The following is a 13281-nucleotide window of genomic DNA, read 5'->3' on the forward strand; positions in this document are numbered from 1 at the left end:
CCTTTTTCACCATAATGGGTCTAGAAGACAACACAAAACAACCTTTTCACCTGGAGTTGTCCAAACTCCATCGAAATCATGACAAAAGGGACCAACTATGCTCAAAATCTTAGATCTAGCAATAAACAACCATAAAGTTCAGAACTTGAATACTTACAAAGCACAAGGATTGGGTCAATAAGCTTGTATTCTTTGGATCTAGCCTTTGGTGTACCAAAACTTCCTTGCTTCTTCTTCAAGCTTCACCAAAATGCACTAAGAACACCAAATAGGATGAGAGAGGCTAAGGTTTCGAGGTTTAGGGTTTCTGGGGATGAAGGTTGAGCAAATGAGGATAGCCTAGAAGTTAGAGCTCTTAAATATGGCTCAAAGGCCAAAATTTAGGGTTTGGGCCGCTAACTAAGATGTGATGTGCGTGACACGCGTCCTTCGCGTCGCGACCACCATGAAACACGTCACGTTCATGCTTCAATTTCCCAATCCTTAAACCTTTAAGTAATTAACTTGGCAATAAGACTTACTCGGAAAATGGGAGTTACAAAACAAGAAGCATTGACATGATGTTGTATTTCTTGGCTTCTTAAAGGGATTTTGATTTTGTAATTCTTAGCATCTTGAAAGGGCTTCTCCAACATGTAATTCATCTTTAGCGGCCCTGGAATAACATGTGCCTACAACACATTGGGAGATCAAACCACTCAATAAAACCACATGTTGCTATGACCTAAGAACAACATCAAAATTTGCGAGTTGGGTTGAGATTGGTCCACAAAATGAATATTACAACTTGTGAACCGCACTCGCAAGTCAACATTTTCTTGAGCTTTGTTTCGGTGTAATTGAATTTTCGGAAGAACATAATAGAAGAAACAATGGAGGAAGTGGTGTGTGGAAGGAGATTGTTATTTTATTTTAAAAAAAAAACAAACATTTTGAAAGAAAACCAAAGTGAAATGACAAATTTATTTTTGCGTGAAGGGAACATAAGGGTGTTTAACGGTGAATCTCAATTGAAGTTTAAACCTCAAAGACCATCATTGCAATTTTTTAAAACCACACACACCGGACGTGTTAAAAAATCAAAAATTAGACTAAAAATACAGATCGGGAACAAAGCTAGTAGTATAATTTACTCAATTATTTTTGCAAAATAATTTTTCTCAGATTTCCATTAAAAAAAAAAAAAAAAAAAAAAAAAAAAAACTGTTTTTACAGTTTTCTCAAAATTGTATGCGGGTTCACACTACAATACCCTTTTTCGGCTGCTATACTGAAGGATGCAGAAACCTCCAGAAATTCATGACGGTGGCCATCACCAATCACAGCAAAACTTATGGCCCGTTATTCAATAAAGCTCCCAGATCTCTCCCATTCGATAAGCTCACAGGTGTGTATTTGTTTGTGTCTTAGAGAGAAAAGATAAAGTCCTTCAGTATGAAGAATGAAGGAGGAGGCGGTTCAGGGGTATCAACTGCCTTGAAACCCACAAATTTTGCGCTTCTTTCAGAAGGTTGTGTGGCGTATATTTTATCACAAACCTCACCTCGCGATGCGGGTAGAGCGTCTTCGATTTCTAGGGGTTTCAAGTGCTTCGCTAATTCTGACGCCGTTTGGGAGCAATTTTTGCCGTCGGATTACCTGGACATCATTGCTCGATCGGTTTCTCCGGTGGTTTACTCATCCAAGAAAGAGTTATACTTCCGTCTTTGTGATTCTCCCATCCTTCTGGATGATGGCAACTTGGTAAGTTCCTCCTTCATGTTTTTAAATCTATCTTGCCCACCAACTTTTCTACTATTTTACTTTTTTAGTAGTCCTTTCCATTGTGTGACTGATAAGAATCAATACATATAGTATCAATTCTTACAGATGCACGGGATTGTATCATTAATAAAGTTAAGAAAAAGAATAACCTTCAAGAAATTGATTTAGAGGCACAAAAAGATAGAGATAGGAGACTGGAGAGCATAATCATTCTGATTCATGATATCTGGGCTCTCCAGTCATTATGTTCCGTATAGAATTTCCCCTAAAGACAGCCACTTGACCCATTTTTTTTGGTTTCTGAGAACACATGCAATGCAAATACCTGTCTGGATGAAAGTAGGTCCAAACCCGACCCGGATGGACCCGGAACCGAAAACCGGACCAGTATATAGGAATAAGGAACCGGTTCCGGTTTCGTTTCAGGTACAAGGCCGGTCGGGTGTGGGTAAATGGGTCTAGAACTGAAAACCGGGAAAAGTGAAAGTGGATAGGGTGGAACCGGGTAAAATGGGAAAACCCAAAAACCCAGAAAAAATGGAATTTTTTGGTACTTACTTTGTGGGTTGATATCCTTATTTTATAGCAAGTCAAAATACATCTCATTTGTGGAATGGAGTAATAATAGACTATCAAATTCAACATTTTTTTATTAGTTTCAAGTTTGAACTTTGAAAATTTTCCAAATTTGATATCCGACTTCGGATGACCGTAAGTCGTTTAATATGAAACCAAAAATGACAACATTATAGTCTAAAATCATATACAAATTCTAAAGTATATTCTGGAAAAAAACGCATGCCAATCCGACTTTAAAGGAATTAGATATACATGTTTTAAATTTTTCACTGAATACAAAATAGAAAAATAAATAGCTGAAGAGCTGAAAATTTCTAGCTTTGCTATCCCGACTTTGGGAAACTGTAAGTCGTTGAATATGTAACCAAAAATTACAAAATTATAGTCTAAAATCATGTAAAAACTTTAAACTAAATGCTGGAAAAAACCTCATGTCAATCTGATTTTAAACAAATGAGATATGCATGTTTTAATTTTTTCACAGAAACCGGTTCTGGCCTCTAAAGCCGGTTCTGGTTCTTAAACCCGGTTTACCCAGACCCGACGACACCATGTATCACCATTCATTCTCACCAAATTTTTTTGACAAATAGTTTTTGTGTCTAAAGTTGATGATTTTGGGAAACCATGTAGTTTGTTTACATTACCCAATCCATAAGTTGAATGAAGGTTAGACATGACCATTTGTAGAAGTTTGCCATGATTAGGCCTTGACAAAGCATCTGTCACATTGTTTTCAATCCCTTTCTTGCATACTGTTGTCCTGAAGGTGCTTCAAACTCTGTTGGGCGGTCTTAATCACAAAGTGCTATCAAATGATGCCACTTTCTCAATGCCTTGTTGATTGCTAAGAGCTCCTTTTCATAAGTAGACATGGGCACATGGCCATGTGTTTCGGAGGTAGGGCATAAGGCTTTGTTGGAAAAAAGTCAATAGGGTGGTGTTTTTTGCATCAATAGGGCCCCTATTTCATTCCATGATGCAATTATTTCGACTACAAATGTCACATGAAAATCAAGCAATGTGAGTACAATAGATTGTATTATTGTTTGCTGCTTCAACTTGGTGAATGCTAAAGGTAGTTGCCTCATGCCAATGAAAAGTGCCTTTTTTGAGGAGTCGATTCAATGGTTTGGCTATTTTGTCATAGTCCTTGATGAATCTTCTGTAATAACCGGTTAAACCTAAGAACCCCTTTAACCACTTCAAGTTTTTAGGTAACGGTAATTGTTAAGCAATGTTGTAAAACTAGGGTCTAGGGAGTACCTGGGTAGTGTTAATTGTAAAACAACTAATTTTGGTGAAATTATACGTGTGACAAATATCATAAGTTCATTACACAATACACAAATATCTATAAAAAATATACATGTCCAAAATGTAAACTACTTCAATACACTATTATATATTTATATACATATGACAAATATCATAAGTTCATAACAAAATAGGTAAATATCACGTCGTGAGACTAAGGTGAAAGTGAGATAGACGAGAGTTTATAACATAAGCTTTTCTTTCTAAATGACATGTAGTTTAGAGTTTGTACATGATTTTAGACAATAATTGTCATTTTTGGTTTAATATTTAATGACTTACAGTCCAGTCCCCTCGAAGTCAGGATATCAAAGCTAAAAAATTTCAAAGTTCAACTGACTAAGTAATTACCAAAAAAATCCGGTTTTCCCGGTTCCACCGACCCATTTTGATGTTTCTGGGGTTTTCCGGTTCTAGACCCACTTTACCCGGAACCGAACCGGAACTGGAACGGTTCCTATATACCGGTCCTACAAAATCCTGTTAACCGGTTCCCTGGTTTTCCAGGTCCTGGTCTATCTGGGTCGGATTTGGACCCACTTTCATCCCTAGTATCGGATATAGTAGATTAGTAGCCTCTTTAGGACTTATATAAGCAAAAATGCATAACATGCAAGGCAAAAGAGCTATTACTATGTCTTATCATCCCTTGTTTCAACAATTCAATGGTCATTTGCTCATTTGCATCCTTTTGTATTGTTTGATACTTTTAAAGGAATTTTATGGTCAAATCCTTCTCTGAATGGGGATGTTCAGCAGGAAAATTGATTGAGAGACAAAAAAGAAGAAAATGGAATTAAAGAGAGCATAAGGAGGAAAATTGGTAATATCATTCATAATACCTCAGGCTCTCCTATCATTCTTTTACATATAGAATTCCCCAAGATTCCATGAGATACGTGGGTGATGTCATAAAATAAAAAATATAAATATAACAAGAAAATTCACATTCTAACACCCCTATGAGGGTTTTTATAATCTGCTAATAGGAACATGTGGGCATAACTATCCAATAGTCTAGAAAGTAAAGCTACACAAGAAAATACAACATAATAGTTAAGCATTTCGTCCTTCATTGCTAATAAGCAGTTTGTTTCTGAGCAGATAGGCAAAACAAGAACACAACTAAAACTTTGTCATGAATCATAGACTTAGAATCAAGTTAATTGTTTTAGATTTTTTGTTTTTTGTCATGATAGGTATAGCATGTAGATAGATAATGAATGTGCAAGTAAAAGAGTCGTCTATAATTCCTACAAGAAGCAGAAGGTGAAGAAGACCCTATTCTGAGCTTCAATAATTTCATTGTGCAAAGAGATGTGGAAGGAATGAAGACGCCTTAGTATTATAGCCTATTTTTCTTACATCTAACAAGGGAGAAAGACACCTTCTTTTTAAATTTGTATTATGATGAATATTGTGGCTCTTGTGTGATATCTACATAACGTAATGTTTCTATTTCTAATCCGGATTTTATAATATGATTGGATACAGAGCTTCTACCTTAATAAAAAGAATGGAAAAAAATGTTTTATGCTAGGAGCACAGGCACTTTCAATTGCATGGCAAGAAACTTTAGTTTTCTGGAGATGGAGATCTTTACCTGAATCAAGGTCCCTCCTTTCTCTCTCCATTGACTTTGACTTTGACTTTTCTTTCTTTCATCAAGGTTATTACCAATTTATAACATTAACCCAAAAAAAAAAACAATACAACAGAAATCTTTACTGATTTTTGTAAGGAATTTGCAGGTTTTCAAAGGTAGCGGAGCTTTTAGCTGTGTGTTGGCTTGAAATAAAGGGAAAGTTTAGAACAAAAATGCTGACATCAGCGACTAGTTATGCAGCATACCTTGTGTATAAAATTGGACAGGTGTCACATGGGCTTGACTTCACGGGGAAGACATTTGTGAGACATGTTGGTGGAATTGGAAGAGATGATGACGTGGCAACCACTGTTTACTTGAAACCACCAAGGACAGGTGGTGGTTTGCAGGATGGGTCTAGAGATGGGGAGGTGATGGGTGGGGGCCCACAAAGGCGGGTGGATGGGTGGATGGAGATTGAATTGGGGAGATTTTATAATGGTGAGAATGAGATTGATGATGAAGTGGAATTTTGTTTTATGGAGACACGTGAGCTTCATTGGAAAGCTGGGCTCATTGTTGAAGGTATTGATATTCGTCATTTGGATTAAAGAAAATTATGTGATTCATTGAGGGTATTTTGGTCATTTGAAATGGCTGCAAAAAGGAAATCCCAGATTGGGTTGAGGTTAGAAAGAGTTGGATGAAAAAAAGGAGCAAGCTATCTATATCTAATGACTCATACCTGTAGATGCAATCCAGCTTTTAAAATTCTTAATGGGGTTTTGAAGGAAATGAATTGCACTAAAGGAAAATCCCTCTTGTAATACTTACTAATGGCAGAAAAGACATGTCTATGTTTGGTTTTCCATCAAAATGTATTTTTCTTTAGAACATAAAAAGACGTATGTCTGTGTTTGTTTTTCCCTCTTTTTTCAAACACAGAGAGATACATAATGATGATTTTTGTGTTTTCATTCTAGATTGAGATTTTTTAAGGGTTATACATTTAGTTTGAAAATCCATATAGAAATCATAATGGGTGCGATTGATGGTATTCTAATATGCCTATATCCTTGTTTTCTGAAAGCATCGAGAACAAACAGAATCCACGGATATTATCTTAGAATATTATTATGGAAACATTAAGAACACTACGAAGTAGTTTGGCTATATAAGTTCTTAGAAATCCCAAGAACAAACAGAATCAATAGATAAAAGTGGATTTGTGTATGCATCAACATAAAGATCATATCATCAAAGCATGTCTACTATGCCAGAGAGACTGAAAGATAATACAAAAACGAGTCACTTTGAATAATGTCACAAAAAAACTATGTAGTTTAATTGGCAGCTAAGTCGAAAAACTTTTGACTTATTGAAGCACCTAAAAAATTAGTATTTTTTCAAGATTTTAATCAGTAACGAATTGTTGAGGCCATTTTACATGGACTTATCTACTAAAAGTGAGAACGAAGTGGAGATATGTTTCATGGAGACAAATCTGGTCTCATTGTTGAAGGTATTGATATTCGTCCTGTAGATGCATGATCATGACATAAATTGGTGAAAAACCTTCCAAGTTATATGTGAAAATAACAGTTAATGTTAATTTATTTTGGAAGAAACTATGTTTAGTGGACTGGGTACTTTTTTGTAGTTATGTTTTTATGAACACCAAAATATTTCAGATGGAATTACATACGTTAAGTCTACATTGATTGTGTAGCTATATGTGAGGGAGTTGTATGTTTTAAATAATGTAGGTTTAATGTTGAGGGAGTTATGTTATAATGACCATAATATTTAAGTAATTCATGTATAATTTAATGACCATAATATTTAAGTAATTCATGTATAATTTAATGTTGTGAAAGGCGCATCAAGAATAATATTTCACTAAAAAGCTTAAATACAAACAAAAAACTACATGACAAGTCATAAAATAAATTCATGCATGCGGACTGGCCTTTTAACTGCATTTGTGAATCCCTGCATGCATGCATCAACAAATATAAGTATGAAATTAGTGTTACACATTTAATACATAAATTATTTTATAAATTTTGAATTTTTCATAATAGTTAAGTTACCTACCTCATTAAACTTGAATAACACCGGACGTGAATCCCTCTCAGAAGTTGCCGAAACTTTTTTCACAGTTTCAGTCATCTGAGAACCATTCGCACTCACTTTTTTAAACCTGGTTTACAAATTAATAATTAATAATTTTATTATAAGCCACAAAAAAAAAACAAAAATATAAAATCATATTTGGATTAGGATTACCTTTCAAAGAAATTGAAAGAGCTTGATTTCTTCTTTGTAGTAGTAGTAGAAGTCTCGGATGATTTTGGTACCATAGTGATAATAGGAGTATGTTTTTCTTGTTGTGTGGGAGTGGGACCCAATGGATTCTTTACTTTGGTGGCATTTTTGTCATTTTCCACAACACCATTAGGTTTACTAAATTTCTCTTTCACAATTTCTTTCACATCATCTCCATGCATTGATTTGTTGATGCTACTTTGTAGTATCTTCTGGTTTTCAATCTATAATAGCAACATAGATTAAGCATGATGTTAGGGGCAATTTAGTCTTTTTCACATGCAAGTCAAGTGGGTTGTGTTGTAACTTGTGTTGCTTACCTCATGGCATAGAAGCTGCTTAACAGCTAAGCCAAGAATGAAGTAATTACTACTGCACCCCTGCAAGCAAATTAGAAATTATATATAATTATAATTTAGATTTTATTATGAAAAAAATCAAAAGTCAAAACCCTAACCTCAAAGTTTACAAAGTCAGCGATTGGGGGATCAAAAGAGAGAACTGGGGTGTCCTTGTCTGTAGCAACTTCAAATTTGAGTTTATTAGGTAAAGGATCAATTTTTTTGTTCCTGTATGTTATGGCATATGACACCATGGTATTAACCAGATGAGCCATTTCTTTTTTTTCTTTTTCTGATAATAAATGCAAAGCCACCTGATTAAAAAAAAAAACAATAACTTCAATACAAAGAAAGTGATAAAAGGAAGAATTGAGTAGAAATAAATTACCGGCTTTAAAGTTGGAGGTGATAAAATATGCAATAATGGAGAAACCAAATCTTCAACAAAAGATTTAGTGGAAATGTGTCTTGAGATTGATGGAGATATTTTGTTGTGCCACATGTGCAATGACTCCACTTTTTCAATGAGTGTCGTTCGATATCTGTAGTTTTAAAGAAAATAAAAACAAGGGATAAATATTAAATACAATAAATCTTCCACAAAAATCTCTAGTTTTATTGACATACCGATGAAAAGATTTTGGCCATTGAATATTAGGTTTTTCAACTTGAGATACCACACCATGTATAGAAATTGCAATAGCAGGTTGATAAGCTGCAAAAAGATAATATATTTTGTTAGCTTCTTATATAAAATCCATAATTTTATAAATGTTTGTACACAGAAAAAGGTTATATACCCATAAGAGACATTTTCTGTGTACGCATAATATATTGATGAAAGATATCAGAAACCTCAAGACTGTGTAAACACTTGACCTACATAATGGAAATTTGTTAAATTAATATGTCGAGTTACTTAATAAATATTTATCTCCTTGGAATAAAAGTATAAAACTCACTGTTTTTTTCATCACTGGATCATGATAATTTAAATGGAGAATGTTCTCATGGATTCCATCTAATATTAAATCATAGTTGCCACTGAAAAGTCATCAGTTAAAGAAAATGATGTGGCAATTCTGGAAAAAAAGATTGTAATATTTTGAAATATTTTAATATACCAGTTAGAGATCAAGGAGTGAAGAGAATCAAACTCGTTAAACATGCTTCTGGAACTTTCAATGGACTTTCTTGCCCCCTTCAATCTTCTCTTTTGGAAAACCTTTTAAATAAAAAAGGGTTAGATTCAAAAAAATAGCAATGTACTTTTGTTTCTTCCTATTAAAATAATGTATAATACACAAATAAATGAAAGTAAGTTGTTATTTCTTGCATTCATACCTCCTTCCATACATCAAAAACACTTCTTGATGCATCCTTCCTACCAACCACTTGAGAACTGATATCCAACTACAAGTAAAGAAAAACAGTTCTTGTTTGTCAATTCATAATAATTTCCATAATTTTATGCACAGAAATACACATAAACAAGCTGAAGTCCACATACCACATTGAGCATTTCTTTCTTTTTGTTGAGGAACTGTAGAGTATTCAAGCATGATCGTATGTCACATTCTAAAAAAAAAGAAGAAAAAAAATTAGATATACAAATATAGATGAAGTGATAAGTGATAACCACTTTTTTATATTTTCATATTACTACAATATCAAAGTTTTATCAACATAAGCAATATGTTGAGAGCTACAATTTAGCAAATCACTTACCAGTATATTCAGCCAATGCAGAAAGTGCAACAGAACTTGTCCTCATAGCTTCTTTGTTGCATATATACTTAAGCCTAAATATTCAGTAATAAATCTGAGATTAGATGCATTTTATATTTTTATTACCATTTAATTACTGTGTCTATGTAAATAATCACCTGCTGACAATACGATTTACTGTTGGCTGAACAAATACAAGAACCCTACAATTTTTCAAAATATGTTGTCAATAATTTAGCCTGAATTATACATGAAAATTAACAAAGTGACATAAAACTTACTTTGCTACTTGACGCAATGGTCTCAAAGCAGGGGCATATAGGTCATTGCAAATGCAAATTATCTACATATGAAGACAACCCATGAGTATCAAATAAACGAGAAAGACTAAATCATGGAATAAACACATAACTACATAAGTAAATTGATCCTACAGGTCTTAAAAGTGGAGTGTCCTTTTTTTTCTTTTTTGAAGATGTTTTTCCTGATTGTTCTGTTTGAACAATATTTTCTGCTCCACTATCAGATCTCTTATCACCAGCAACCTGCATTGATAATTGTAACTTGTGTGAAAAAATGAACAAATAAAGAGAAGGTTAAAATATGTATATTAGGTTAATAAAGAAAAGCATGATTTACCATCTTTAAAATTACATCTACTGCCCCTTTACCATCACCAAGAGCTCCATCAATTTCATCAATTATCTACAACAAGAAAGTTAATTTCAATAAATTACATTCTTACCCAAAATAGAAAGTCATAATAGTATTGTGTGATGTAACCTACCAAACACTTTGGCCTAGAATCAGCCATGACAGAGTTCATCTGAACCACATCAAGAATTTTGGTTTCAATTGTTGATGATGACCTGTCATCACTAGCATTAATCTCCACCACACGATATCCACAGTGTTGAGCTGCCACATGTGCAAGTGTTGTTTTCCCAAGCCCTGGTGCACCACATAGTAGAAGGATCTGCAATAATTGTTGTATGAATATATGATATTGATAAGCTCTAGCAACAGTGTATGAATTATGAAATGAGTTATAAAGTTTACTTTACCTTCTGTTCTGGTGGGCCAGAGTCCTTGATTTTCTTGTTATGAAGTTCTTGCATACCATGATGATCGTATTTGTCTTCTTTGAATGTTTCACTGTTAGATGTAGAATCTTTGTTCCACCCAAAAGAATTCTTGCTGGAAACTTTCTTATGTTGAGAAACAGTGGAATGCCTTTTTAAAGCAGATAAAACATCATCTGTTGTACTCTTGAGTTCAGATCCAAAAACAGAAGTGTCCCATTGTTTCAACCATAAAAGGACCTGAAATTTGGAAACTCGATAAGATTCAATAGTTTAAGATAATAATAAGGTTATAGCACAGTTTGGAAGGCATATATATGCACCTCTCTGTTGGTATGTTCATCACTGAGAAGCTCCATGAATGAATTAGGAGAATATTTATCCACCCAGAGTCGTTCATTTACCACAGGTGTTCCCACAAGATTTGCATCAACCTGACTAGACACACTGGCTTGCAAAGCCTGAACACCACAGTAATAATGGTCAGTGTGTTATAACAACTGGAAAGGATTGAAAATTTTAGCCTAGGTAGTAACATTCTGATTCCATACATAACATGCTATTGTCTCTCTATCATCACAGAGATTGAAGATGAAGGTCCTAAAGGAGGCAAATCAAGATAAAACTCATTGTGTTCCACTATGTAAGAAGTAGAGGGTGACTATGGTAAGAGATTATGGTGACCAGGTGATCATGACAACAGAGTACGCGTACCTTTTGCATAGCATCTTCTTCCGCCCTCTGCATTAGAACGCTTATAGGTTCCAGCATAAGGCCTGCGCAATTAATCCATCATGATTAAATGCACAATACCGCATACTTATACTACAATTACAAATAAGCATCCAAATTTAACAGTAGAAATTAGCCAAGTCAACAGTACTCTACCTTTGGATGGAGCTTTCACGTCCAACTTCTTGAGCTTGTCGTCCTTCTCCTCCTTAACCAGCTTAGCATAAACCCTATCGCCATCAGGCGCCGTCACAGGCATAAAATCTCCTTCAATATCAGTTACATATCGCGAGATAAACGTTTCCTTCTCCTTCTCAACAATAATCACTGATTCTTCCTGAGGCGGCGGGGAGTACCGAAGCCAGTCATCATCAGCTTCAATTGCACTCGAATCATTAACTTTGCATCGCTTATCTTCCACCGAATCGTCAACATTGCTAGGGTCGAGTAAATTAGGGCTTAATGGGCGGAATCGCTTCTTCGGTTGTACTTTCTCCGGGATCGGTAAAGCAGGTTTAACGATGGGTTCCGGTTGTAGAGCTTCATACACTTCTTCAATGTATGATGCTTCTTCTTCGGGTAGTGGTGGTGGTTCGGGATCTTCGTCGAGATACTCTTCGTGGAGTTGCAAGTCGGCTTCGAGCCATTCGAGTTCATCCGGCATCGGAATGTCCATTTCCATCTCCGATCTGAGCTCGGCTTGGATGAATCTGCGTTTGTGTGTCAAAGAGAGGGCGATGAGTGTCGAGTGAAAATGTATTGGCGGGAAAAGTAGAAAGACGCGGGGAAGGTATACAGTGAAACTCTTAAAATTACGCAACAGCCCCCAAAGAATAAAGAGATTACATTTAGCCAATTTGTCTTGTATTTTGTCCACTTTAGCCCGCAATCAATTAGTTTGTTTATTTTATAAGATTTAGAAATATTCAATAAAATATCATTATATATATATATATATATATATATATATATATATATTAAAACAAAAGTAATATTATAGTTTTATGATTTTAGATTTTGGTCATAAAACTTTGGATTTTGGTCATACCGTATAGTTTTATGTTTTACACTTGAAGATAAAAGTTTGTTATTTTAAACTTTGGTTACAAATGATCGAAAACTTTGGCCATTAAACGTATTTATTTGGCCATAAGATTTTTTTTTGGCTATAAAACTTTCTTATGTTGCATATTTGGTCATTATATTTTCTTACGTTAACACTTCCCACCCCATTACTTTGTTAAATGCTACTTTTTCATCCTCCTACTTTTTAAAATGGTAGTTTTACCCCATAAAATATAAACACCGATATTTTCACCCATTTAGTTTTTGTATATTGGCATGTTTCCAATTTTGACATGTATGGTCCCTATAATAGTAATAAATTACAAGAAGGAACACTATAATTTACGGAATAGATCTTCGTGCATAATTATATTTACAAGATGGTGTATATGTTTTATAAAATTACATAAATGCTCCTTCTTAATAATAAATTTACAAAAGTTAGGTTTGATGCCTACATATAAAATAAACTGAGAAAACAGTCCATGTACATATTTTTTCACATAAATGGTCCATATGTTTAAAAATTTACAAAAATAATCCCTACCTAAGACAAAGTCAGCAAAGCAAGAATAATATCATTCTAGTTTGCTAATTATATTTAACTTTTGGTATATTTTTGAAAAATAGCTAAAATGACCATCAAATTTTAGACCGCTTCATAACATTGTTTCAAAAGATATATTTCAAACATTGTGAGAATTTTTGAATTATATGGATTTTATTATTGTTCTTCAACAAAATAATAATAATAATAATA

The 13281-nt window shown here is 34.2% G+C and overlaps 2 protein-coding genes across 2 annotated transcripts; one reads left to right on the forward strand and one right to left on the reverse strand.

Moving 5' to 3' along the window:
• The first annotated feature begins 1258 nt into the window (after positions 1-1258).
• LOC145158672 (putative F-box protein PP2-B12) lies at positions 1259-6233 on the forward strand. The gene is made up of 3 exons (XM_079077535.1): positions 1259-1743; positions 5155-5273; positions 5412-6233. The coding sequence occupies exons 1-3, from the start codon at positions 1435-1437 to the stop codon at positions 5854-5856; spliced, it is 873 nt and encodes a 290-aa protein (XP_078933661.1). The 5' UTR covers positions 1259-1434; the 3' UTR covers positions 5857-6233.
• Positions 6234-7086: 853 nt separating this feature from the next.
• Positions 7087-12207, reverse strand: CTF18 (P-loop containing nucleoside triphosphate hydrolases superfamily protein). Its single transcript, XM_079077528.1, has 22 exons — positions 11613-12207; positions 11439-11500; positions 11048-11185; positions 10707-10964; positions 10430-10618; positions 10282-10347; positions 10077-10187; positions 9924-9985; positions 9801-9845; positions 9643-9716; positions 9425-9492; positions 9259-9327; positions 9039-9139; positions 8877-8958; positions 8715-8793; positions 8542-8629; positions 8303-8456; positions 8031-8228; positions 7894-7953; positions 7535-7797; positions 7343-7448; positions 7087-7237 (listed from the first exon to the last, which is right to left on the reverse strand). The coding sequence occupies exons 1-22, from the start codon at positions 12136-12138 to the stop codon at positions 7184-7186; spliced, it is 2853 nt and encodes a 950-aa protein (XP_078933654.1). The 5' UTR covers positions 12139-12207; the 3' UTR covers positions 7087-7183.
• Positions 12208-13281: the final 1074 nt, after the last annotated feature.

The sequence above is a fragment of the Lactuca virosa genome, chromosome 1 (genome assembly GCF_052849685.1).
Source record: "Lactuca virosa cultivar CGN04683 chromosome 1, Lactuca_virosa_CGN04683_v6, whole genome shotgun sequence".
Taxonomy (NCBI): Eukaryota; Viridiplantae; Streptophyta; class Magnoliopsida; order Asterales; family Asteraceae; genus Lactuca; species Lactuca virosa.